The sequence below is a fragment of the Anas platyrhynchos genome, chromosome 3 (genome assembly GCF_047663525.1).
Source record: "Anas platyrhynchos isolate ZD024472 breed Pekin duck chromosome 3, IASCAAS_PekinDuck_T2T, whole genome shotgun sequence".
NCBI lineage: Eukaryota > Metazoa > Chordata > Aves > Anseriformes > Anatidae > Anas > Anas platyrhynchos.
This window is the reverse complement of record NC_092589.1, coordinates 58,315,028-58,340,100: the sequence shown is the minus strand read 5'-3', so window position 1 is coordinate 58,340,100 and position 25,073 is coordinate 58,315,028. Positions and strand designations below refer to the sequence as shown.

The 25,073-nt window shown below is 34.4% G+C and overlaps 1 protein-coding gene and 1 long non-coding RNA gene across 11 annotated transcripts in view; one reads left to right on the top strand and one right to left on the bottom strand.

The window, feature by feature from the left end:
* Positions 1–24,892, top strand: part of ADGRG6 (adhesion G protein-coupled receptor G6) — a 120,955-nt gene extending 96,063 nt beyond the window's left edge. For 6 of the 10 annotated variants that reach the window (XM_038176570.2, XM_038176569.2, XM_072035962.1 and 3 more), the window contains 10 exons: positions 1,577–1,693; positions 2,804–2,849; positions 3,777–3,883; positions 6,374–6,501; positions 7,854–8,122; positions 9,642–9,756; positions 10,826–11,109; positions 15,075–15,176; positions 17,479–17,631; positions 21,948–24,892. In XM_038176570.2, coding sequence (XP_038032498.2) covers positions 1,577–1,693; positions 2,804–2,849; positions 3,777–3,883; positions 6,374–6,501; positions 7,854–8,122; positions 9,642–9,756; positions 10,826–11,109; positions 15,075–15,176; positions 17,479–17,631; positions 21,948–22,126 — 1,500 coding nt within the window. In that variant the 3' untranslated portion in view covers positions 22,127–24,892. Of the gene's footprint in view, positions 1–1,576; positions 1,694–2,803; positions 2,850–3,776; positions 3,884–6,373; positions 6,502–7,853; positions 8,123–9,641; positions 9,757–10,825; positions 11,110–15,074; positions 15,177–17,478; positions 17,632–19,522; positions 19,570–21,947 lie in introns of all 10 variants that reach the window. The other 4 variants (XM_072035961.1, XM_038176571.2, XM_072035964.1 and 1 more) reach the window with 1 other exon arrangement.
* Positions 15,333–25,073, bottom strand: part of LOC119716404 (uncharacterized) — a 51,861-nt gene continuing 42,120 nt past the window's right edge. The window contains exons 5-6 of the long non-coding RNA XR_005264335.2: positions 18,764–18,906; positions 15,333–15,462 (exon numbers count right to left, since the gene is read on the bottom strand). This is a non-coding gene — a long non-coding RNA (uncharacterized lncRNA). The remainder of the gene's footprint in view (positions 15,463–18,763; positions 18,907–25,073) is intronic.

Below are 25,073 nucleotides of genomic sequence, written 5' to 3'. Positions count from 1 at the left end.
GAATATATTTAATAAAGAAACCGGGACAATATAGATACATGATTGTCATAATCGCATAAAATCATACAAAGTCAAAATGTGTCCAGGAAGGAAGGAAGAAAGGAAGGAAGATTACAACTAAAATTCCCTGCAGTATTTTGTGTGGTTTTTAAATTGTTCATGTGTGATGTTCAATAAGATTAATTAAAATGTGTGAAAATCACATTTTAGGAAGTGTAAAAATAAAGTCAAAAAAAAAGACTAATGACAGTCTCAAAAAAAAAAAAAATATTGTCATGCTGTCTCAAACCCCATGACTTTATGCATTAGTATAAAATTATTCCACGAATATATTTATTCCAATTTCAATAGCATTCTACTGTTATTAGCGGTATTTTCTATAAACATTCACTGTAAAAATGAAACATCATACTTTACAGCACTGGAGTTTTTTTGTGTGTGTGTTTTGTTTGTTTTTTTTTAGTTGCAACTGATAAAATGCTCTCAAGCTTTATCCTGTCATTCATTGAAATCTGATGGTTAAGCTATTCAGGGTGAGACTCATTTCACATATGGTAGGTGTGTTCAGAGTAGATACTTACACCTAAACTGTTGTCCATAAGCTGCCCTCAGTGCCAGTCAATGGAAAGGAATGGACAACGACAAGGTGTGACACAGCTCATCCTAGTGCGGGAGTAGGCACTGGTTCCCCAAACAAAAGAGAACAGTGCCATTTGCATCACCCCAAGTACTGCCTGACAGATGCGGCAATGAACCTATAACAGACTTACTGGACACGAGGGAGGATACCTTAAAGCCTCTAAAGTGAACACATACTTTTAGGCAACTGCAGCAGGTAGTGTACTAGAAGTCCTAACTTCCTTGTTTCCCATAAGGTCAACCAGGCTTCTAGCTATTCAGACTTTAATGGAAATTCTTCAAAGGAAAATTCTACTTGCAAAACACTTCCATTTTAATAAATCATCAGATTCCAATGAAAAGATCTCTTTTGGAAAATTCTCCACTTGATACTTTTTCACTGCAGGTTATAAATGGTATTGATATCATCAGTCTCCTGATGATAAAATAAGATCTTACAGTGTCTATCTAGCATTGCTTTGGGTTTGTTTACTACTTCTTGGTCTTTCATTTTAAGATGGAGGATGACTTAGCAACTATATACAGAAAAGAGGTTATTCTCCTAAAACTTTACACCTAGTAAAAAGGATAGCAACAACAATAAGATAAGAAAGCTATTTCATTTTTTTAAGGGAAATACATGTATGTTAATCATTTCTGCCACATTGTTTGAGTTAGTGTCATCACACAAAAAGATTAAAAGGGGAAAGTATACCTTTTAACCTTTCTTTATAATAATGTCCAAATATATTTATGACTGTAACGAAAATAGGAAAACTTCCATGAGGCAAATCCAGAATTTAGTTTTATAAACAAAATGTCCTTATATTACATGATTGAAATTGTAGAAATGCTGACAGTTTATTTATTCTGGCATGCTGCAAAAATAAAACTGTACTCTGGCTTTTATGTTATGTGCCTTGTAAGCATTTTTTATATTTTTCTGAATCTTTTAAAGGATGCAGAAACTCCTGCCAACTTGACCAGTTTTGTTGTGGCATGCAGTATTGGAAACATAACTATTCGGGATCTTCAGGATTATGTGAAGATTACGATTAAGCATACCAAAACTCAAGTAAGAAACTGATTATTCAGAGGAACAGGAGCGTAGATTATATATAGTAAAGGCTGTGCATACAGCTTCATTGCTTTGGGTGGATTTTGAGTATATATATTGAATGTAAACCCAAATGGAAATAAAATCTCTGACAAAAAGATAAGTAAGAAAAAAAGAAAAGTAAAAATAAATCACTTCTACATCCTCACACATTCCCAATCCATTAATGTTTAGTATTTATCTGAAAGACTATTGATTCTGCTATTCACAAGCAATTTATGCAAATAATTCTAGGTAAAACCATTTTTCACAACCAGTTTGTGACCATGTTCATGACCAGGGACACTACATTTTACACTGGAACTTTAAAAAGACTTAAATTCTTTGACCATAATGAAATTGTTTTTTTTAATAGTTCCCCAAGATTTTGTTGTTATACGGTTTCCTGCAAATGAAGAATGGGCAGAACCACATTTTAAAAAGATGACTAGAATTAATTTACATAAATAAGGTCAAAATACAACCTTTTGGTTCGTGATGTTTTAAACAGTTCTCAGTAGCTACTGCAAAAGAGACAATAGCACTAGAGAAATTAAGAAAGAAGAAGTTGGTATGCAATACCTAAGAAGGTTGTTCATGTAATGAGAACCTGGTTCATAATTTTCACATAATTTCACCTTACATTTCATTATAATGATTATTTTAAGGTGAGGCACAACAACCTCCACTTAGATTCAGCAGGCTTTTGCAGAGTTACGAGGCCATTTACATTAAGGATTCACTGAGAACTCATGAGGAAGTAAACAGTTAAAAATATTTAAGGTCTGTAAAGACATCATACTCATGGATAACTTTAGTGAGACAATAAAACTTCTCATTCTGAGGATGTGGAAAAGGAAGAGTGAAGATGAGCAGTGCTCTGTGATTTATAATTACGGCAAATGCCTTCCTAAGGAGAATAAGGTCTGGTTTAACACTAGACAAAATTTCAACACTCCAAAATAATATTTTTTCTACTGCTCATCAAATGAAAAGATATGTAGTAAAACATCTGCTGAAAATGCATACATGTTGATGAGATTTATATCTGAAGAGGTATAAAAGGTTTACTTTTGCATGTGTTCTTAGGAAGATCCTAAACCTACCTGTGTCTTCTGGGATATGAATAAAAATGGTAAGTTTAAATATACTGTCATTTCTTTTACATTGGGAAAAAAGGTGTCAAAGTTGTATAACCAGTCTCAGTCTTGACCCTTTTTGATTCTCTATTAGTCTTTGCAGAGTTAGATAAATCTTCAAACTGTATAATTTCTTCTGTTTAGTAAGGTCACTAGTAACAGAAGATGTTAAATATTCTTACTAAAATATTTTAATGTAAATTTGGTTAATATTTTAAATCTGTATTTATTAATTAATGCATGCAATTATATAAAAATATATATACATTATAAATGTGATATGAATACTAATATTTAATATATTATATATTAATATATACATAATATATATTATATGTATTTATATATTATATATAGTATTTATTTATATATTAATAAATGTAATTTAAAAAACTGTATATAAAGATTTTCATAAAGATGGAGGTAAAGATAAAGATAAAGATTCTCTCTATCCATGCTGACTTGCATTACATATTGCAGAGAGCAACAACCCTCTGTTCCTAGGCCTCTGCTTTCTTGCGCCTGGGGATATGTGAATAGGAGGGCAGTATGTGCAGACATCACTTCATGGTGTTAAAAGGGAGTAAAACCATGGTATTATTGGGTAAAACTAAGGTGTGTCTTAATGCATGATACACATAGGCCTTATTCATCCACCAATAACTAAAAATCTCCCTACCTTTATTATAAATCTCCAACTATTGCTTCTGCTCAGTAGGCCATTATTGAGACACGTCTGGTGAAATTCTCTAAAAAACTATGAAATCTAACAGTTTCTTCTTTACTGACTTCTTAATATTCAGTGATATTATATATTTATTATATATGCATTTCTGCATTTGCACAAGATGAAGCAAGGAATCCAATGAAAGAAGAATACAAGTTTGTTGGAAAGCATGGTTTCTCTTGTTTCCTTTCCATAGGTGGCAATGGTGGCTGGAACCCTACGGGTTGCAAAGTGGAAGCAGAATCCAATGAAAATGAGACAGTTTGCTTGTGTAACCACCTCACACACTTTGGGGTCCTAATGGTAAGCAAACTCTCATTGTTCACTAAGTTATCTTTCCTAGGAACTGCAATGTAGTATTTCTCTTGGGCCAAGACAACTTTCTTGATTCATGTTTTATATGTTATTCCTTTTGCAAATGATTTTAACCTTAAAACATTTTCTCTGTTATTGATCATTATTATCATATAGTTTTTGTTGTTGTTGTTGTTGTTGTTTTATAACAAAGTACCTAATGATAAGTATTCAAGGATAAGGTAATCAATAAAGAAAATGAAAGAAGTGGACAACTATTATAAAATTAAAAAAAAAAAAAAAAAAAAAAGCGCCCATAAAAAGAGTTGGCTCAGACTTCAGAGTGATACCAAAATGCAAATAATATATTAAAAAATCCAACTTCAAAGCCAGGACATAGGTGAAAACCAAAGCCAGAATAAGGGATGGTAACACCAAGGCCCATTACTAACCCCTTCACTAGAGAAATTAAAAAGTCGGTGAATATTTACGGGGGAGAGGGGAAGTAAGAGAAAAGAATTTTTTAGATAACAAGTTTAGACATTGTTTCAGAACAAAAAGTAGAGCATTGTATTTTCAGGAAATATCCTGCAGTCAGCAAAATTTTTAATGACAATGAAAAGACAAGAGCACAGTAATTCCCCTTCATCCCCTTCATTCAAGGGGCTAAATTGCACCTTGGAAATTTTGCTTGCAAATCCAACAAGATTTATATCATTTTGATGTCAAAAAATAAAAAGTAATAACTTCTTTTGCAATCTGTAAAACCGTATTTGCTATTCACTTTTAAATGGCTGGTAGAGCTTAGCATATCAAGATGGACAAAGGTACCTTCAGCCTCAGCAGTATGACTCCTCTAGTATTCAGGTATCTCCAGCAATTTTCCTGCGTGATGTGTTTTTGAAAGAAAAAAATCTCAACATGAAAAAGATGGATTATTGCAATCTGACCTTAAAATTTGGTGATTTTTTAAACTTCAAAAGTAGGCTGAAATTTCTTTTGGTGAGAAATTGATATTCTTTGCCCTGTAAATAAAGCCTGCAGGAAAGATGTTGGCTTCTTATCAGAGTTATACCCCTAATGATTTTTATTATTTTTTTGATTTACCTTTTTGCAGTAGCACATAGGAATTAACTGCACAAGGAAGCTACAGACATTGATTTTTCAGCTTTGGCCTTCCAGAGCTTTCCTAACAGAATTGCTCTCTTCACATCATGTTCAGATGTCAATGTGAAATAGTCATAAGCTTTTTGTCTTTTTGCAAGCTAAATTGCAGTCTTGTTTCACTTTTCATCCTTGAATGGGGGAGAAAAAAAAAAAAAAGGCTTTCTTTAGGATATACTCAATGAGTCCCTTCTCTTCCCTGAATGCTTTTGTGGCTTTAGGAAATAAGGCAGAAGTTCTTTGAATTTGGGCTGTGTTCCAATAGATTTTGTACACATTTTTGACTGTTTTAATTGCTTTTCCATTTCAATAATCTTTTCTGACTTTCACTTAGATATTAAATTGCTTTCAGATAACACTCTCTTTATATATATAAGGTTGGGACAGGGTGTAAAAAACTGCATACAGCTCCTTTATTTTTCTATGAAGAATAGCATGTTTTGTAGTCTTTTGTTGGTATCTTTTTGCTAGATGATTTTGCTTGGGATAATAGTTACACTGACTGTAGAATAGACACCATTATATGCTAGTATTTGCTCACATTTACTCCACGGTGATATAGATCCAAACATTCTCATTATTTCTTTTCCTTAAAGAAGGAAATAACACTGGCATTTATTCTCAGACAATACTAAATTACATTTGGACAGAAAACTGGAAAAAAAATCCTCCAGATGTTCCTGCTTCATTTCCAGTTTGTTTGTTTGTTTTTTTTGGCTGTTTTTTGTTGTTGTTGTTTTGAAATGTTGTCTTTGTCACTACTTTTCTGACCAACATTTATAATTGTAGTTTGCATGTCAAAACAGACTATAAAACTGAAGAGCAATATCTTGCCCTTGCTTTCACCCATAGATGATTAGCTGCATTAACTAATGAAATTTTAATTGCAAGAAGTGATGTCAGAAACTCCCCGGAATTCTGTATATTTCATTATGAATATTTTTAAATTACATTTTTAATACACATTCAACATAAATATCTTCTTTAAAATAGGTGTCTATAAGCAACTGAACTAAAAAGTTTGAAGAGGGAATTTTTTTCCACAGGAGTTCATTTGAATTCCTAGTACTGAATTATAAGGATCAGCATCAGGCTCTGTCTGTCTGCTTAACCCAGCAGTTATAATACTCACAGCACAATGTTTTCAAGAGCTATGGGAAGGAAGTAAGAGGTGTAACAACTATAAACTTGATAAACATGAACCCTAATGTCAGGGTTATAGTGTTATTGCCAGTGTTTTTGAGTTTTATTTGTCTAATAACCAACCAAAAATGTTGTGCTCATGAAAAAAAGGAGTTTGCTGTAACTGTTACATCTTCCTCCTGTCTCACATAGGACCTTCAGCGAACCACTACAGAAACAGACCCACGGAATAACAAGATCCTCACTTTCATCACTTACATAGGCTGTGGGATATCTGCTATATTTTCAGCTGCAACTCTTCTGACATATATTGCGTTTGAGTAAGTATTGATTCTGTCAGAAAAAGTCACAAAGGAAGTACCTCTCTGTGATGAACAACATGGTTGGTGTGTTTTATTTGCCTTGGAAGGGAAATATATGTTTTAAAAAAAATACACTACATAATCCTGGGCATAATGGTATAAGTAGAAACTTTTTTTTCAAGGGACATTTAGACTCTCTCCTCCTGTTTCTAATATGTTGTGCTGCTGAGACCAGGCAACAAGGCTAATATATCCCAAAATTTTCTCTTTGGTGTGTACGACATCCTACAGTATCAGATATGTGTTATAAAATCCACAGCCAGGTTTTTTGTAAGAACAAAACCAAACCAAACCTGCTTGTGCAAGCATAGTAGGTCTGAATAAAAAAGAAAAATTTATGATTTGAAAAATTACATTCTGAAGCCCTTCAGAAGGAAATGGAGAAGAGAAAGAAAATGAAGCTAATTTGTGAAGTTTTACAACAATTTCAGCAAGGGACTCAAAGGAATTAAAAAGTTTTGGAATGATACGGTTCTGTGAACAGAGAAAAGAATCACATCAACACAGAGGAACAATTCTATCTGGAGTAGGACAAAACAGAGTAGCTGCTAAGGAAGGATATTTTCCCGGGGGGGTAGAAAAGGGAGGCTTCTGAGATCTTCAAAAATAGTTCTAGGTATCTCTAATTATTGCATTCCTGTTGCATTACCTATGGTATAATATTTTGGTCCAAGATGGCAGAAGTTGCCCCTCAGTTCATAGATTTCAATGTGTATCAATTAAAAAATAAAATTAAGTTGATCTTCAGTCTTCCTGAGAGAGAGAGAGAGAGAGAGAGAGAGAGAGAGAGAGAGGAAGGAAGGAAGGAAGGAAGGAAGGAAGGAAGGAAGGAAGGAAGGACGGACGGACGGACGGACGGACGGACAGACTGAACAATATCTTCTGAAAACTAACCAAAGATTAGTATGTAAATTGATCAAACATAATCTTCTGGACAGTTATATTTCTAAAAAAGAAAGATCTTTTTTAAGTCTCTTAAGTTCTTGTTTAAGGTACAAACTGCATTGTATTATATTTAATTTGAAAGTTTAATAATAATAAATAATAAATCAATTGCTAAAATATTGTGGCAGTAAAGTAGTTCATTAAGAAGCCAAACAAGCGATGGCTTTCCCTTAGAACATACAGCAGAAGGCTTCAGCAATATCACAGAGAAGGACATGTCTCTATGCCTTATTACCACAATAGCTTATGGCTAAGAGGAGATAACTATACTTTTATTTATTTTGTAAACTGATAAACCTAACTGCTGTAAGCAACTTGGGTAACTGAAACCAATTAATCATAAACATCTGTATTTCTCTCACTAGGAAGCTGCGAAGAGATTATCCCTCCAAAATTCTGATGAATTTGAGCACAGCTCTGCTCTTTCTCAACTTGATCTTCTTGCTTGATGGTTGGATTGCATCGTTCGACATAGATGGCCTCTGCATAGCTGTTGCTGTACTTTTGCACTTTTTTCTTCTGGCCACCTTTACATGGATGGGACTAGAAGCGGTTCATATGTACATTGCTCTAGTTAAAGTGTTTAACACCTATATACGGCGTTATATACTGAAGTTTTGCATCATTGGCTGGGGTGAGTTCAGTACACACAGTTTTTACATAGTGTGTTATTTGAAATGACGGTATATAAAAGACCATTATCACAGATGCAAAGCAGAATCAAAATCAGCATAGTTTCATCCCCTGCCTCTCCCTCCCCACCAAGGTGCTGGCATAGAGGCAGTGCTCTGTGTCACTAAGACCAGAGTTCCTGTGCAAACACACCAGAACTACCAATCTCTGCCTGAGAAGGAGCAGCAGACTGGATACGCTGTTTTTTCCAGAGAGGCCAACATGTTGCAGACATATAAGAGATGGAGAACCATGGCACACAATGAATTGAGAAACCCTTGCAGTTACTACAAAGCCCATGGGGATCTTTGCATTGACTTTCTAAAAGCTCTAATCTGATGCTGAAATTCCTTGCTGAAAAATACAAACCCTATGGTGGAATCAGAAATTTCCTGTGCTTCAGCAGTGTTTAAACCACAGAGAGATCCTGCCTGCCCTGTATAGTGTACAATATAGGACTGAATTGGAAAATGTAATGCTGAAAAACAACTGTGAGGTTCAAGCAGCACGGCTTTTATTCTTCCTTTTTTTTTTTTTTTTTTTTTAATATCAGGAATCTGTGCCTTCTTCCTGAATGCACATATTGTGTTTGAAATAATACAATACAATACAAAACCATTAACCTCATGCCTAGAGCACTGACCTCAGTCCAGCTGATAATTGATGTCTTTCCATTGGTAACTAGCATCCTTTTTGGCAACCTCAGAAGCAGACAAGGACTGAGTGGTAGGAAAAGCAAATTAACCTCTTCCCCTTTGAAACTGTTTTGTCATTGCAGGGATAAGGCATGTAAAATAAGGCATGTCAGGAAATGTGCATTTGTTGTGAGCTGAACCTCTCTGCACATAGTCCTCATCCACATAGTTGTCTGTTAGTTTCACTAAATATTCCCTATACTATATTAATAAAAAATGTACAGTTTACTTCATTTTTTGGACACATTTAAGTAAAGGGTATATATTGTTTTAGAAAAAAAAAGAAGACATTTACAGCTGAAAGAAGCAGAGGAGAAATGAAGATCATTTTTCTTGGTTTCCCAGTCTAATTAAATGACATCAGCATCTCTGGAAAAAAATCCCTCCAAAAACAAACCCCAATTCCATCCCTTCACTATATCTCATTTTTAGTAGTTTGTTAGTCTTTTTCTCCCTTTATTATGAGAACTTTATTATTGTTCAAGTGCTTTGAGAGAATTATCACATACTTATCACATACTAAAATAACATTTCCTAACTTAAAGAACATTATGAGGCTAATTCATTAATGGTTATTAAGTACTTTGAAAGCTTTAATCATGGGTACAGTTTGAAAAAAAATGATTTATTTTCCTCTATTTCTCTGTGCAGTTTTATGACCTAGAACTACATCAGTATACTCTATACTATAGCAATAGTGATGGAAACATCCATAATTCTGCTTTGCATGGTGATTTTGAAAGTTTAAAGGATTTGAAAGCTAACTACAATTATCTCATGTTACAGGTTTGCCAGCTCTAGTGATAGCAATTATTTTATCAAGCACAAATACTAATGCAAGTCAGATTTATGGCAAACAATTGTATGGCAAAGATGCTAGCGGGCAACTAGGAGACAACTTGTGAGTACTTTTAATCTCTTAAAATTTAGCATTTACAATCTAAAAAAAAAAAACAACCACCACCAACAGCAACAAAAAAGCATTGGTCAGATTACTTTGGAAAGTCATAGGTGGATAAAACAAGGAAAGTGGACAAAATTGTCTTCTAAATTATTTGAATCTGAAGGAAAAGAAGAACATAAGAAAAATTGGAGAGAAATCTACATTACATTACAGTGAGGTGCAAAAACACTTCTGACAAAAGAGTAATTATAAATTTTGTTTCACAAAAATTAAAATACCTGTTTTGGTTTATTTAAAATGAAAGCTGCATATTCTAGTCATGAGCAAGAAAGAAGTAAAATAAAAATAGTCTCCTTTGTAAATAAAGTAGGCCTTTGTCAATGTAGGTCATTAGCTTCCTACGTTTTTTTCTCAATGTCCCAAAATAAACTCCAAATACCAACATTTTTATATGACTGTTACCACATTTTATGTTCCTTGACTGGCAAAGCTTTGTCATGATAAATAAAATATCATTCTGGGTTTTTATTAAGGTATAATGGTAATCATTGTAGCTATTTGATGACAGAGGTATAAGCTAGATCTCTCAAAAGACTGACTATCAAATGGCCATCTCAAAGGACTACCCATACTGCTTCTTCTTTAGAGCCATGAGTTCTCCTTTTGCTGAAGTGACAGAAACTTTTGTCACTGAAGATCCAAGCTTGAGTATTCTGTTATTAAAGCATGCTATGCTTCACACTGATAAGGGTGGTGAAGCTACTTGCACTGAGTTGCATGATGAGATTGCAATTCCCATTGCTTGTATCTGTGATCAGATTTTCTTTTTAATTAGTTTTACCTAAAATGAAGTGCAACACTCAGATTTCTGACAAGATGCTAGTATGTGCTATAGTGTATTAAGATGCCACTGAACGTCATCCTATTTAAAAACAGAAAATGGACAAAGGCTTCACTTGAAATTTTACCACAGGCTACTTTTCCTTGCAGTCACATAAATAATTGGAGCATATTTTGCATTACCTAAAATGGTCATAGTTTCCTTTTTTTTTTTTTTTTTTATCAGCTGCTGGATCAAGAATGAAGTTGTCTTTTATGTGACTTGTGCTGGATACTTTGGAATCATGTTTCTCTTAAATGTTGCCATGTTTGTGGTGGTGATGGTGCAAATCTGTGGGAGGAATGGGAAAAGAACTAATAGGACTCTAAAGGAAGAGATCCTGAGGAACCTCCGTAGCGTGGTCAGCCTGACTTTCCTCTTGGGCATGACATGGGGCTTTGCTTTTTTTGCCTGGGGTCCCTTAACTTTGCCCTTCCAGTACCTCTTCTCAATTTTCAACTCATTGCAAGGTAAGTTGAATTTCTTTTCTGTGAACAAAAAATATCTGAGTTGTTACTCTTCTGGGAGATCTTAGGTCTGACTAGAGAACTGTGATCCAAGTTCTCTGGATCTTTCCCTGATACTAAAACATCATTAGTTTTACATTCTGTGGAATAAATTTACATGGGTTGAAGGTCTTTGTTAAATCAATTAACATTTCAAGGCCTTTTTAATAAAATGCACTGTATTATAAATAGTGCTGTTCCTAGCTAACAGTCTGCAGTGATCCCTGCTGATAGATGCTGTATGACCTTCAACATTTCCTTTTACTGATTATAACAAATATAGGAAGCCTCTTTCTTTAATTTATTCCTGTAGGGAATTTGTAAAGCTCAGAATTATTTTATTAAGAAATTGAATGTTCATAAAAAAAAATCCAGTCCTGTTTCCAGGTGGAAAGAGAGCTCAGAGATAAGTGATATTCTTTGATTCTTTAATTAAAATAGAGTAACTATTGTAGGTAGCTTCCTTTTGTTTTCTTTTCTGAAAGTTTGAATATTTTACTTTTTCTACACAGTTTGTCCTTCTGAAAAATGCTATAAATTGTAATCTAATCATTATAAATTACAGAATTATATAGATGTCGTTTAAAAGAATTTTGGCTTGGAGCTGATTTGCATATGTACCAAATGACATAAGGATCTCCACCCCTGTGTGTATCACCAATAAAGAACAACTAAAAATAAGAAAAAAATAATGAGAAGGTCATTGGAGGAGTATGTATTATACCACATACATGCTGAGATTAAAATAATAATAATAATGCACAGAAACAAACAAAAAACAACATACCAGAACTAAACACAAGGATGTCATTGGGGGAGTGTGTGTTTTTCCACACAAATATTGAGATAAAATAATAAATAAATTCCTAGGGTCAGCAAAATATCTGCCCCTAATGGAAAAATTACTTAATATAAAACTGTGTGGATTTTATCTGTTACAGTTGAGACATATTTACTGAGCTAAAAGATTTATTGAGCTTTCGTGGAAAGAGAATAATGTTGTGGTTTTTGGCTTGGTTCAGTTTCAACCTGAAATGTTAGTCAAAATGGCAAAATAATGTTTGTATGTGGTGTTCTTACTAAAGGCTTTTTTTCCAATGAGCAGACTCTGATTCTCCCTTAGGAGCAAAATGAAGTATTTGCTGTAATGTGTCCGTGTTAGAAATTTAGAAGGGCCTAGAGAGATTAAATTATGGGAAGAACATGAAAATATTCACATTCTGAAAAGCATGCCAAGGATCAAATTCACCAAGTTTTCTTTAAGCAGAATTTCCAGCACAATCAAATAAGCTTGTTTGTGCAGAGTGCACACAAGGTTGACCACCACTGCTTAATTCTCTGTGGGGTGATAGAACTGTTCAATGGAAAATGAGTATTTGGAAGACAGTTAAGTCAGAAGATGAAACCAAAAACTCTGAGGAGTAAATGCAGGAAGAAGATGAATGATGATATTCTCATGGGTTGTGGTAGCAAAGATGGCATGATAGTATATGTTCAGGTAGGTCATATCAAGCACAGGAAGATAACAATCCTGGAAAAATGCATATTGCTGTGTCAGAAAGAGCTGGGCAAAGCTAAAGGAACAAGGAAAAGGACATTTTAAATCACCTATATCTGGTGTAGCACGGACCTGGCAGTAACAAGATGAAATAGTGCAAGGGAAAAAGAAGAGTTTGCTTCAGGTAGCATTTTCTATCAGCAGAAAGGTATTAGCACTGGTATTACCATGAGTTTAGTTACTGACCTCTCCATAAACTTGTCTGTTTTCTCTCTTGAGTTTGTGAAAGCTGCACTGTTGTTTTAAGCTACACCAGCAGCCTCTGTAAACCTATTTTTCTACACACTGGCAATGAAAAAAGTAAATTGAAGCAACTACTGGTATTACTATACTTTGCTATTGCATCTACAAAGGAAATGATTTTTTCTCTTTGACACTCAGAGTAAAAAATCTGGGAACATTTCTTTTTTGGCTGTTCATTTCATATATATGCCTGGGCAAGCCAAATACTTTCAAGTCAGAGCCAAGCTAGAGCCAAGCCTAGGGTCTGATTTGGATATGGGAAACAAAACCAAAGTTGTATTACTAAAGCACATTGTGAACTTAATGAATAATGAAATACAGAGGGGAAAAAAAAAAAAAAAAGAAAGAAACCAAGCCCAGACAGGGCAAAGACAAAGTATTTAATGCTATGCATTCATTTTGTAATACATTAGACATAGACATTTTCTTTTTTAACCATTCAAAACGTTCCAAACATTCACCTCAATTTAATTAAGTATCAATTTAGTAAGTTTGTAGAAGCACAGAAGTCCTAGGAGGTACTTAGAGCACAAACAATTGCATACCTCTCAGTAAGTAAAAGCCGCTAGTGATTGCACTGGAATTACTCCGTGTTAAAAGTGAAGCACAAACTGAACTACTTTACTAAGTGCAAACACAGTAACCAGAATTGAACAGAGCTTGCATATGGTATGCATTAAGGTATGTTTGCCTTCCTTAAATTGTGCTTCTTTTTCTCTTTTTTTTGTTCCCATCAGCTGTTGGAAAAAAAAAAAAAAAAAAAAAAAAAAAAAAAGTGTTTCATTACACAACCTTTACACAACCTTCTAAAGTTAATGAAGTTAACTGTTTTGTTTCTCTGACCTCACTGAGACTACTGATAGTCTCAGCCTGGATTGAGGGCCACTGGATTGAGGGCCATAAGCAAATACAAGTCCCATTCATGGGACATGACTTGCATAATGTAAAATTGTACCTCAGCGCTTTGGAGAAGAGAGGATAATTTTATGCTCTAAATCAATTTTTCCAAGCTATACCCTGCCATTGCATTCTACCAGTTGAAACATAGTAGGCATTGGCGTATGGAACTATTCATGATCATCTTGTACAATCTTAGAGGACGTCACTTAACCACATTTGCCCACATTATGTAATATTTATTCATGTTTAAGATATAATCATGAGGGATTTGGTGGTAACATTTGCCATCAGGTGTTCAGCCTTGGGTTGGCTGTCTCCCAGGGAATAAGAGTAGAACAAGAATAGGCCAGGCCCGGGAAGGACGGAAGATTCCACAGCTGGTGCCTGCCTGGGAAGTGCCAAGAACACATGAAATGTCCAGCTGCTATATTTATCTCCAAAGTATCTCTGTAGGATGATGAAATTGTACCGTACACCCCACCAAAGCCTTTGTTATCAGATATTAGATGCCCATCTTCTGTTCTGAAAATAGGGATTATACGATTGCATAAAGAAAGTGAAATCTACAAAAACATTCTTAAACGTTTTATTGTAATTACATGCACAAACAAGGCGATTTTCTTTGAAGAAAAGAAGTATTTGGACACCTAGTTAGTACTTATGGGCATATTTTTACCATTTTCAAGTATACCATAATCATTTCAAGTTCGTGCATGTGATGATCATAAATCCAAGTGTTTTTTGTTTGTTTGTTTGTTTGGCATCCTTTAGTGTCAATTTCAAATCTTCAGGTTTTGAAAGAACATAGCCTATAAATCTGTGGGTATAGGACAGGAGATAAAATATCTTCCAGCTAACAAAATATTGTCTGTGCTTACCCTGCAGTCTAGCTGCAATGTCCTATTGGGTCCATTTGGTTCAAAATCAAAACCTTTTAATGATTTCCATCTAAGCTAAAAAAGTAGAATAACCACTGGAGGTGAAGCAGCAATGTCAATAAAAGGGCTCTCTTCTCTCTCTTCTGATATCCCAGACATATGTACAGCAGATACAGGATGGGAAAACTATAATTAATTTTCTTATCTTTTAAATGAGGCATATGGATAGATGACAAGAGGAAAACTTAGACATGATTTTTCGTTGCTTGTACTTCATAGTCTTTTGTTACCAGACTTTAGTCAATCTGTTTATATATTTAAAATACATGTTTTATTTGCTTTTGTCATAGGTTTATTTATATTTGTATTCCATTGTGCCATGAAAGAAAATGTGCAGAAACAATGGAGGAGACATCTCTGTTGTGGCAGATTTCGACTGGCAGACAATTCAGGTAAAAACAAGTCACAGCTCCCCTCCTTATTTACCACAATAGGCTTGAAAGTCCAGGTGATCAGCCTGCTACACTATTTTTAATGTAATAAAATATAAGCAAGAGATGTGGAAAAATTGATTAATCATAGGCTATCACTTCACTTTAGCAATAGCAATTGCCAAGGGAATTTTCAGATATCACTTCATAAAAAGTCTCAGATCTTCTCTCAGTTTTCTCTTGAAGGCAGCTGGTAAATTTTGTAGTGGTTTGGTGACACACATGGTTTTGGAAGGCCATTTGGAGCCTTAAAAATAAATAAATAAATAGATAAATATCTGTCATTCAAAAGCCAATCTTATGCTCTTTCTTCTGCTGACTAAATTATGTTGACTAAATTCTTCACTATTAGGTTAATGTAGGATTGATTCTTAAAAAGCAGGAATACCCTGAGGTCTTTTGCCTTAGTCTTCCTTTAGCAGAAGCCTGATTAGGTTCCAGAAGTGATGTTCATCTTTATCTGTATGGCTGTAGAGTACTTCTACAATTGGTTTGGACACCTCAGAGTGGGTCACTGTATATAGTCTCCTCTACCTTTGGCCATCTCAGATGGCATTAGACTCCTGTGTTTAAGCAACTTGATTGTGCTTTGCTATATATATATTGGTTCTGGATCATGTAATTCTTGTTTGTATGATTCCTGCACAATGGCTGGGGTTCATCTCCACAGATGATGTAAAGTGGCATAAGCTCGTTGCTTACTGAGGTAAAACAGCCTATCCTGGATTATAGCTGTGCTCCAAATGCTTTTGTGTCCTTTCTGTCTTGGCATCCAGGGATTGCTTCAAGGTTGTAAGCAACTGCTTTGCAATCAAGAACTTTGCTTTGTCTTGTTCTGTTTTGCTTAGGGGATTTATTCTCATTGTAAGCTATGAAATATTTATGCTTTCACTTTACAGTAAGAAAATCTGACTCATGATTTCAGAGTTAAAACAAATTAGGAAAAACATATTCATCCTGAATGGGCATCCAAATTATTTCATACGTTCAGTTTCCATGTGGCTCATGCTCTAACTCCTGAACTGGAAAACACAGATGAATCAAATTATTTCCATAATTTATGTTGCTGTTGGGCAGCCTGTGGGAATGACAGAAACAAAAACTTAAAGGATTCAAATGTGTCGGTGATATATTTAATGTGGTGTCATTACAGCAAGTGTTAACCAACCCCTCACCTGGTTTTATTCTCTGTGAACCTGACACAGTCTGCAGGCAGAACAGTGAAGTATAAGCCAAATGTAATATTGCATATTTATCTGATTGAAGTGAACTTTAGGGCATGTTATGATCAAGCAAAGCAAGAAACAAACCAAAGCCTTGCAATGCTGTCATATCTAGATCAGAACAACAGTAATCTATAGCAATGATTTAGGGTAAAATCTTTGTCTTGATTTAAGACAAGGCTAAAGCAGCATATCTTTGGTTGGGATGTCTCATCCATTTTGTGTTTTTCACTGTAATACAGTGAATTTGAATGGTAACAGCAGTAAGACCACTGTGTGAAACTAACTGTGCCTACCCACAAGTATATGATACAATAGTTAAATAGATTTATTCTGCACGATACTGGTATTGGTAAACATGTGATGAGATTTTCAATGTCAGTTTTCCTCAGTAAGTTTATTGGTCTTAATTATTTAATTTAGTTTTAGAAGTTATTCCAATATAAAAGCCTATTGTATTAATGGTTCTGACAAAATTATTCAAATATGAACTACTGAATAACCTTTATCATTCATTGTTATTAATAGTGCAACAAAATGCTAAACAACAAGTGAAAATCTGCCTGTATGTGTTGTCTACATCAGTAGATCAAATCCTCAAATGAACAGATTTTGTAAATGCTTCTGTTCCTAATTTTTCCTATTGGAAATCCCTTTGGATTTCTTTGTTCAGGTGATGAACCTTTGGCATCCTTATGCTGCTACATATCTTCACTGCTCTTATGCTTCCTGGAAATATGAGTCTTACTTACAGTTCTGCCATCCAACAAAATGCTTGTTGGAATGTTAAAAGCAGGGCTGCCAATTTTAACTACTGATCATAGATAGTAACTGGAGTAAACAGCCAAGTTAATCAGGTTGTAATATTTAGTTTATTTCTTAAGAACCAAAGAAGTTGACAGAAAAAGGATAGGCCGTTTGTGGTAAGCAGCATCAAGGAACACATCTGATACTTGAAATGTTCATAACTGAATAAATTAGGTCCTTAGTACAATTGCCAATAGTAATTTTTTATGTGATTTTTTTTCAATCTTTTTTAGATTGGAGCAAGACAGCAACCAATATTATAAAGAAGAGTTCTGATAATCTTGGGAAATCCCTATCCTCTAGTTCCATTGGCTCCAATTCAACCTACTTAACATCCAAATCAAAATCTACAACAAACACTTATTGCAAACGAAGCAGCCATACAGGTGAGTTCTTGTACTGTAACCCAGTACATCTGTGAATATGTACTTTTGTGTTAAGGTACACTATACACTTCTACCCAAAGGCTAAGTGGGGAAAAAAATAAAATCAAAAAAAAAAAAAAATATAGGTACAGGGTTTTTAATATATATGTCACTGTTTAATAATCTTAACCTAATATCCAATGTATAGTTCTGATCTGGGTATGTTCCCATACAAAACAACTAGGTGTGATGAAAGTTTTTTCAATAGCACTTTCACCTTTTCAAATAAAAGAAGGTAAGTTTTATTTTCCCTTTGTAAACAGATAGTGACCAAAGCACGGAGCGATGATATTTGTTGCCCAAGGTAACGTGCAAGCTAGCAGCAGAGTTGGAAATAGGAATCATAGGAATTGGTCTTCCAAATCTAAGTCCTCACAGTTGATTCACTCAGCAAAACTGCTTCCATTTCACTCTAACACATTTATGGGTAGAGAGACAAACAGGAATTGCTTGGAAATTGATACTGTGGTCCCAGTGTATGTATTGGTTTTTTCCTTCTACAAATAGTATTCTGTATTTACTGTGTATCTATTTAGATCTTAGTGGTGTATGTAATAAAAGACATCATCAGTATTCCACTCATGCTGTAAAAATGTGCTTATTTTAAGAACAGTTTAAACAAATTCGAAAAGAGAGGAGATGGAACATTTTGCAAAACTCTTTGCTTATGTATCAGTTAATATTTCAGAAAGCCACTTAAATAGCTTATGAAGTATTGTTCAGATTTTTTTGTTAGTGAGTTTTTGTTAACTCATGTTTTCATATCGTATAAAGTCTCATAACATTATCACAGAATCTTCTAAATTATAGCAGGAATAAAATCTACATACATATTTAACCCAAAGAGATGGTTTTCCTTGTTTTAAAATACTTGTTGGAAGCTCTCCTTTGAATATGAATTTTATGAATTTACTGGAAGGCCCCAAAGTCTCATTTCTCATGTTGCAGTCCTGTTTCTTCTTGTGTAGGATACTTTCCAGGAAATACCTTCCTACTTTTATTGATGGTCATTTCCTGTTCCAGTTAGGCAAACAACATTTTTTCTCTAGAATTCCCTACTATTAATTTAGTAGCAGCAGGTCACATTCCTTACCTTTGCCATTCCTGTAGATCTGTCTGGTATTACAGTGGAGGTGAGCATCATGCTCTTGCCACTGTAGAGCATTCACAGTTCTACCAACAGAGTTCTTTCCCATTGGTATTCATGGCAGGTCAATCTGGCCTTTGGCATTATGGCTAAAGATAAAAATATGCTTAAATGTTTTTATTGGACTCAGATGTTTTAATCAGTCTGATGACTGAAGCAACTTCATGCTGGAGCTTTTGCAAAGCAGTTTTGAAGCAAAACAAGGAAGCAGTTCCAGATAAGAAGAATTAAGTTAAAAGAAGCTTACAGTTAGGAACATGTTCATTTGCTTTCTTCAAAAGTGGTGAGCTTAATCTCATGCACAAATTATTTCCTAAAGGGGATTATAGTTGGTAATATAATCATGGTTTGTAATATGATCGTTTAGTGGACATTAAGGGAATACCAGCTTTCTCGCTTTCTCAATATTTGTTTAATTTTATTACATTCTACTCTGAACTCTTCAAATAATCATTTTATTGTGATACTCCAAAGGAATTTTTACTATAGGTAGGCTTTTAAATACTGACATATCTTCTCACAGTTTTGCAGTAATAGAAAAAAAAAGGTACATGGTTCTCATTTTTAATACAGCTAAACCTCTGAGTTTGATGTCTTAGCTAATATACAGGTAAAGAGTATAATAGCTACATGTCTTGGCAGCTCTTGTTAATATGGTTACAATGTGCTCCCTGGAATTGACACAGGCATTCATGTGTTTGTTAGATAATGTCTTCTAAGGCCCCTTCCTCATCAGTGGTGGAGCATTACAGGTAAAGTGAGAATTGCTTTTGTCAAATGCATGGTTCGAACAGGGTGGAGGGATACCATTTGCATGATGTCCTAATTGGCACAAAGGACTTTGCTAATCAGAAATGCTGCTTGTTTCTCACTATTGCATCTTGCGTCATTGATGCTGAATCAAAGGGTAAGCGTGCTTCAAACTCTGGGTGTCTGCACTCTGCATGGGGCATGAAGCGTTTGGAAAATGCCATTTTAGAAAACAGACCATGTCCTAACATTAATGCCTGTGTACTGTAGTCAGGGAAAGGTGGCTAAGCACTGAAGAATCGTATATAAATCATATGTTAAACAATATAGCATAGTCCTAGAAAAAAAATAATAAAAAGAATAATTAAACAAGCTATTGGAGGAATTATAGACTAAAATATTTCTGGTCTATGGCCATTATAGAATTCAGAATGACTAGAAGCCATTGTTTTTTCATATCCAGTCACCCAAAATGAATGTAAATGACAAACTATAGGTGTCTGAAAGCTGTGCTGCAAACAGATATTTGAATTTGGAAAGCACCTGTTAGGAAACTTGTGGTGAACAAAAGAAACCACTTCAGCATCTTGTTGCACTGCTGTCTATGTAACTTATGCAAACTTGTTGTAGATAGTACTTAAATACCATATATAATATTTCAATGGATTAGAAGTTTTGATTAGTTCTGCACAAAATTTGGTGATACAACTCCTGTGTACTTCAGTGAGACAGGACTTTAACCCTGTACTTTGATTTGAAGCCCATTCAGATTAAAAAAAAAAAAAAAAAAAAAAATGGTTTCAAAATGGTTTCAAAGTATTTACATAATTCCCATGCAAGCAAATTTCATGAGGATGTAGCAAGTGTTTAACAATGTAGTGATGTCTTGTGGGAAAAAAAAAAAAAATGCTTATTTGCAAGGAATTTTCCCTTACATTTCCCTAAAGACTAGGAAATAACTTTGCATCTTTTTAATAAGATATTCAATATGTAGAAACACTTCAAAATATAATACTATTGGCTAGTAAATACATGCATTTGAAAGGCATACAGAACCCAGAATTTTGCTATGGGACATGGAGTTATTTATTTCCTGCAATTCATGGACATTCTTGCGTGCTTTGAAAAAATCATTCTGATATGCCTGAACATGCCTGATTCTTTTTTCACAAGTGAAAATGTTTTGATTTCTTTCTCTGCAATCCATTTCTCCTTCATGCAACACATTTTATTGTAAGTCTCTTTTATGGCTTTATATCATGACTTCTGCAAGGGTGGGTCACTTTTCTGATTATTATTTATTAATAATTTATTTCTACAAGAAACAAGTTTTGTATGAGATCATATTTTAAATCATATGTTATTTTTAAACAATCTTTTACAAAGGAATTTTTGAGGGTGATTTTACTAAGCTGTAGTAAACAGCCATCAAAAATGACACGTTGCTGCACAGGATCCTCCATCTTACTATCAGCTTGTGATGATCCAAGCCTTGCCTGGGTCAAGAGTTAACTCCAGCTGTACTCACTACAGTGGAAGAGATAAGAAAGCTCATTAAGACAATGTTCTTGACAAAATAAGATATAGGCTCTCTGTTTCTCATTGCTCACTACATGAGCTCTACCTACTGACCGTTCTCTGAACAGCAATTCTGTTAGCCTCTGAAGCAGACTTTTCCAGATGTACTGGGAAATGCCTTACTCCTTTCTCTTAAATCCAGCCTTGGCACACAGCACATGAATTATAAAAGAATGCTTTTGTGCTTTTTTTTTTCTGCATCTTTTTATCCAACAATCAGAGTTGTTCAGTCTGTACTCTCCTCTCTTATGGTAAAGACAAAATTATGCTATGCAGGTGCAAAGTTTAGGCCAATTTGGGTTCTGGTTATCTGATTTAAAATGCAGGTCATATGTTACATTCCATGACTATTCCTGTGCTTATAACTTCTGAAATGATTAAATCCATTCACTGTCATTTTCCACTACTTTATTATGTGATGCTATTTATCAGGTGTTATGGAGGTCATTTCCTTTACAGTTTTTTGTCAGATTCAAAGCATCAATACTAAATTAATATATTAAAGAACAGAAGTCAACAGCACTTTAGGCAAAGCAACACTGGGGTAATTTTGAGAGAGAACTGAGAGGCCTGCCCACAAAACCAGGTATTGGAAAAGAATTTAGACAAAGCAATGCCAAACAAACAAAACTAAAACAAACCAAAACAAAACAAAAAAGTTGCTTGCTGACTTTCAGGGCAGTAATTTCATTCAGGAGTAGTGACAGTTGAAGGCATACCTATGTGGGAGTGACACACTTCTTAAACTATGAGTTTGTCTAAGAAGCCCTAACTTCATCTTGTTGCTTTTTCCTCTTCCTAGAGAATATTTTTATTGACAAACCATCTTCAAAATTTGCCCAAGAGGATGGAGAACAGACATCCATCATCCCAGTCCATCAAGTTATCGACAAGGTCAAGGGATACTGCAATCCTCACTCTGACAACTTCTATAAAAATATCATCATGTCTGACACATTTAGTCATAGCACAAAGTTTTAGCTGGACTTCTGAATTTTTTGAACTAAATGAAGCCAAAAATCTGTCTGGAATTGAGAATACTGGATGTTTTACAATGTGACCTGCCTAGTATTTTTTCTCAGTTTATAATGTTATCCCATTAACAGCTTCCATTTGTGGAACAATTTTTCTACCTTTTTACTGTTGTAGAAAAAGACAATTTTCCACCAATATACAGAGCTGTTTTAAAATATATGCCAGCCAACATGATACCTGGACAGCTAATTGTAATCCTGTGTAAATATTTTTTTAAGGCAGAAGAAGAGCCACAAGTATAACTCTAAATTATATAGTCTGAACAGAAGCAAGTCTTGACTCCTGGAGAAAATAGCAAACGTCATGCAGCACAGATAAGGCCTTACCAAACAGTCTACTGGTGTTCTATTTCTTTTGAAGAATATGGATTTTCCCTATAATACCTGTTAGATTCTTGCTTCTTGACTGTCCAATGCCGCCTGGTTTTTGTTGTTGGTGGTGGTGGTGGTGGTTTGTTTTTGTAAATGAATAAAGCCCTAACACCAGTGTTAAATGGTTTTTTTAAACCATTTTTGACTGAATAGACCTAATCATGCAAATCTTGCTTACCAAAACTGTATGTGCTGTAAATTTAGGCTATTTTGTAACAAAGTACATAGAAACGTTTTTATTACCTAGACTTAGAAGGACCTGCAGGTTGCTAGTAACTCTTTTGCAAATTTTAAGCCTGTTGATATGTATGGAAACATACAGTGTTGGGTATCATTTGCACTGGTGCAGAACAAGTACATAGGTAAATCCAAAGTTTACACAAAGTTACGTTTCAAAGTTTATTGAACAGTATGTATGAAAAGAGGCATCTCCCATTGCAACACTTGTTTTAGAATGTCTGCACCAGTGCGTGCAGTCATGTTTAATGTTATTTTTTGCTAAACAAACAAAAGACATTCAACTATATATAGATATATAGATATATACCTAGATCTCTCTCCACACATACTTTTATAATAATGCACACAATCAATATTACAGAGGAAATACCGTCTACTACAGACAATCTAAGAACGATGAATGGTGCTAAAACTCAAATACAAGATTAATATTTTGTAAGCCCACATATTCATTCATCAGTTTCTGTATTTCAGATATGGTGTATGTATAGACACCTCCAACGTTAGCATAACCCGGACTACGTTTACCAATAATAAATAAATAACATCTTTCTGGGCACATAACATTATCAGTATCAGTTTCCTTCTGCCCCCCATTGGTTGACTTGACTGAGGTTGTTGGAGGCACATAGTTTAAACAGTGTTCAGGCAACATGAAGGAATTTCACATAGCTATACTGTGTGCATCCCTACACTGAGTTCTGTGTGTACATACAACAGACAAGAGCATACAATGCTTACTTGTTTTAAGCTCTATAAATCTGTGATATGTTAGCTTGTGACCATGTCTGCCAAAAGTACGTGAAGATCCTTGCCAGCGCTTATAAAAACTTTTACTGCACATGTCTATGAAAGCATGGGCCAAAACATCAATGCTGTTATCAAATAATGTTTTCAGAGGAGAATGTCTCCTAAAGGATTTTTTTTTTTTTTGAAAGAAAAAGACTTTTTTTTTACCAAGTACTTTTAGCCAAATACTTAATTAGCTATATTCAGAAGGTGATCAGAAAGTTATGCTGTGAGATTTTCAGTTGCCAAGCAGGTGGATGCTCAATGATTAGGGATGTGGATTTGTGCCTCTCTCTGCTCTTTGCACACACTTTTGTGTGCAGAGATCATTTAATGCTGTGACCGCACAAATGGAGTATATTCCCTGGCTGCAAACACCTCGCAGGAGGAGTATTTCCTAACTGTATTCTGTCCAGAAACACTGTTGTTTTTACATGTACCTTAATGAAACCTCACTCTCCTAACTGCAAGTACTTACATGGTGGTATGAATGAAAGTCAACCTTTTTCACTTAAAATGTAATTATTAATAGTGATGAATGTTGTCTGATATCTTTACAGAGGGAAATAATGTAGGGAGAGATTATGTACAAGCATTTATTGGATTTATATATCATTCCACTTGCTTAACTACTGTAGATAATAGTGTTGACATAGCAGCTTACTGTGAGATTTCTACCTGATTAAGGTGTTCAGAAGTGAAGAGAAGGAAAACCAAACATTCCTGAAAAAATGAGGAATAATAAAACATAATAGATTAGTAAAATATAAATAAATAAGTAAATAAATAAAAACACAGTATCCTGACTGAAGCAGAGCTGTAACCTGTCAGTTTAATGTACAGATACCTATATTGTTGCTGAATTAAGATTTTTCTCTTTTTTTTTTACTACCATGTAGTAATCTTAAACTGTCTGTGTCAGTTAAATGCTCTTGAATACTCTCAGTTCTACAATGTAAAGCTTCTACTTTGTAGTTGACATGCTGTAACCTCTCTTGTATATACTTATTTATTTATGAGGTTAAATATGTCAAATATATTTAGCTCTATAATGATTGTTCTTGTTGCTTTAAAGGTAAGCTTCTGTTTCATCATAAAAGAAGAGGGAATTCTTTTTTTTTTCTTTTTCCAAACACCTTGTGAAACAATTTACTGTAGTTCTGTATGAGCAAACATGTCAACTTAATTTGTAATACTAGTCAGTGGAATATAGTGTAACTGTTTTGAAGAGGGACTAAAATGGAAAGAAACATTTTCAAGTAAACTTTCTTGATGTTAGTGTTCCAAACAATTAAAGTCTTTTAATAGTGAATCGTTGTTTTTTCTTTTTCTTTTTCTTTTTTAGTGTTTAATGGCAAAAATTACTCTGTGGAATTCTGGAAAATAATCTTCTGTTTGTTAAGTATGTGAGGCAGGTACATGCCTAGCCAAAATGTTGGAAATAAATGTGCAAGACTAACTTCATTTTATCAGAGGAATTAATTTTGCAGAAT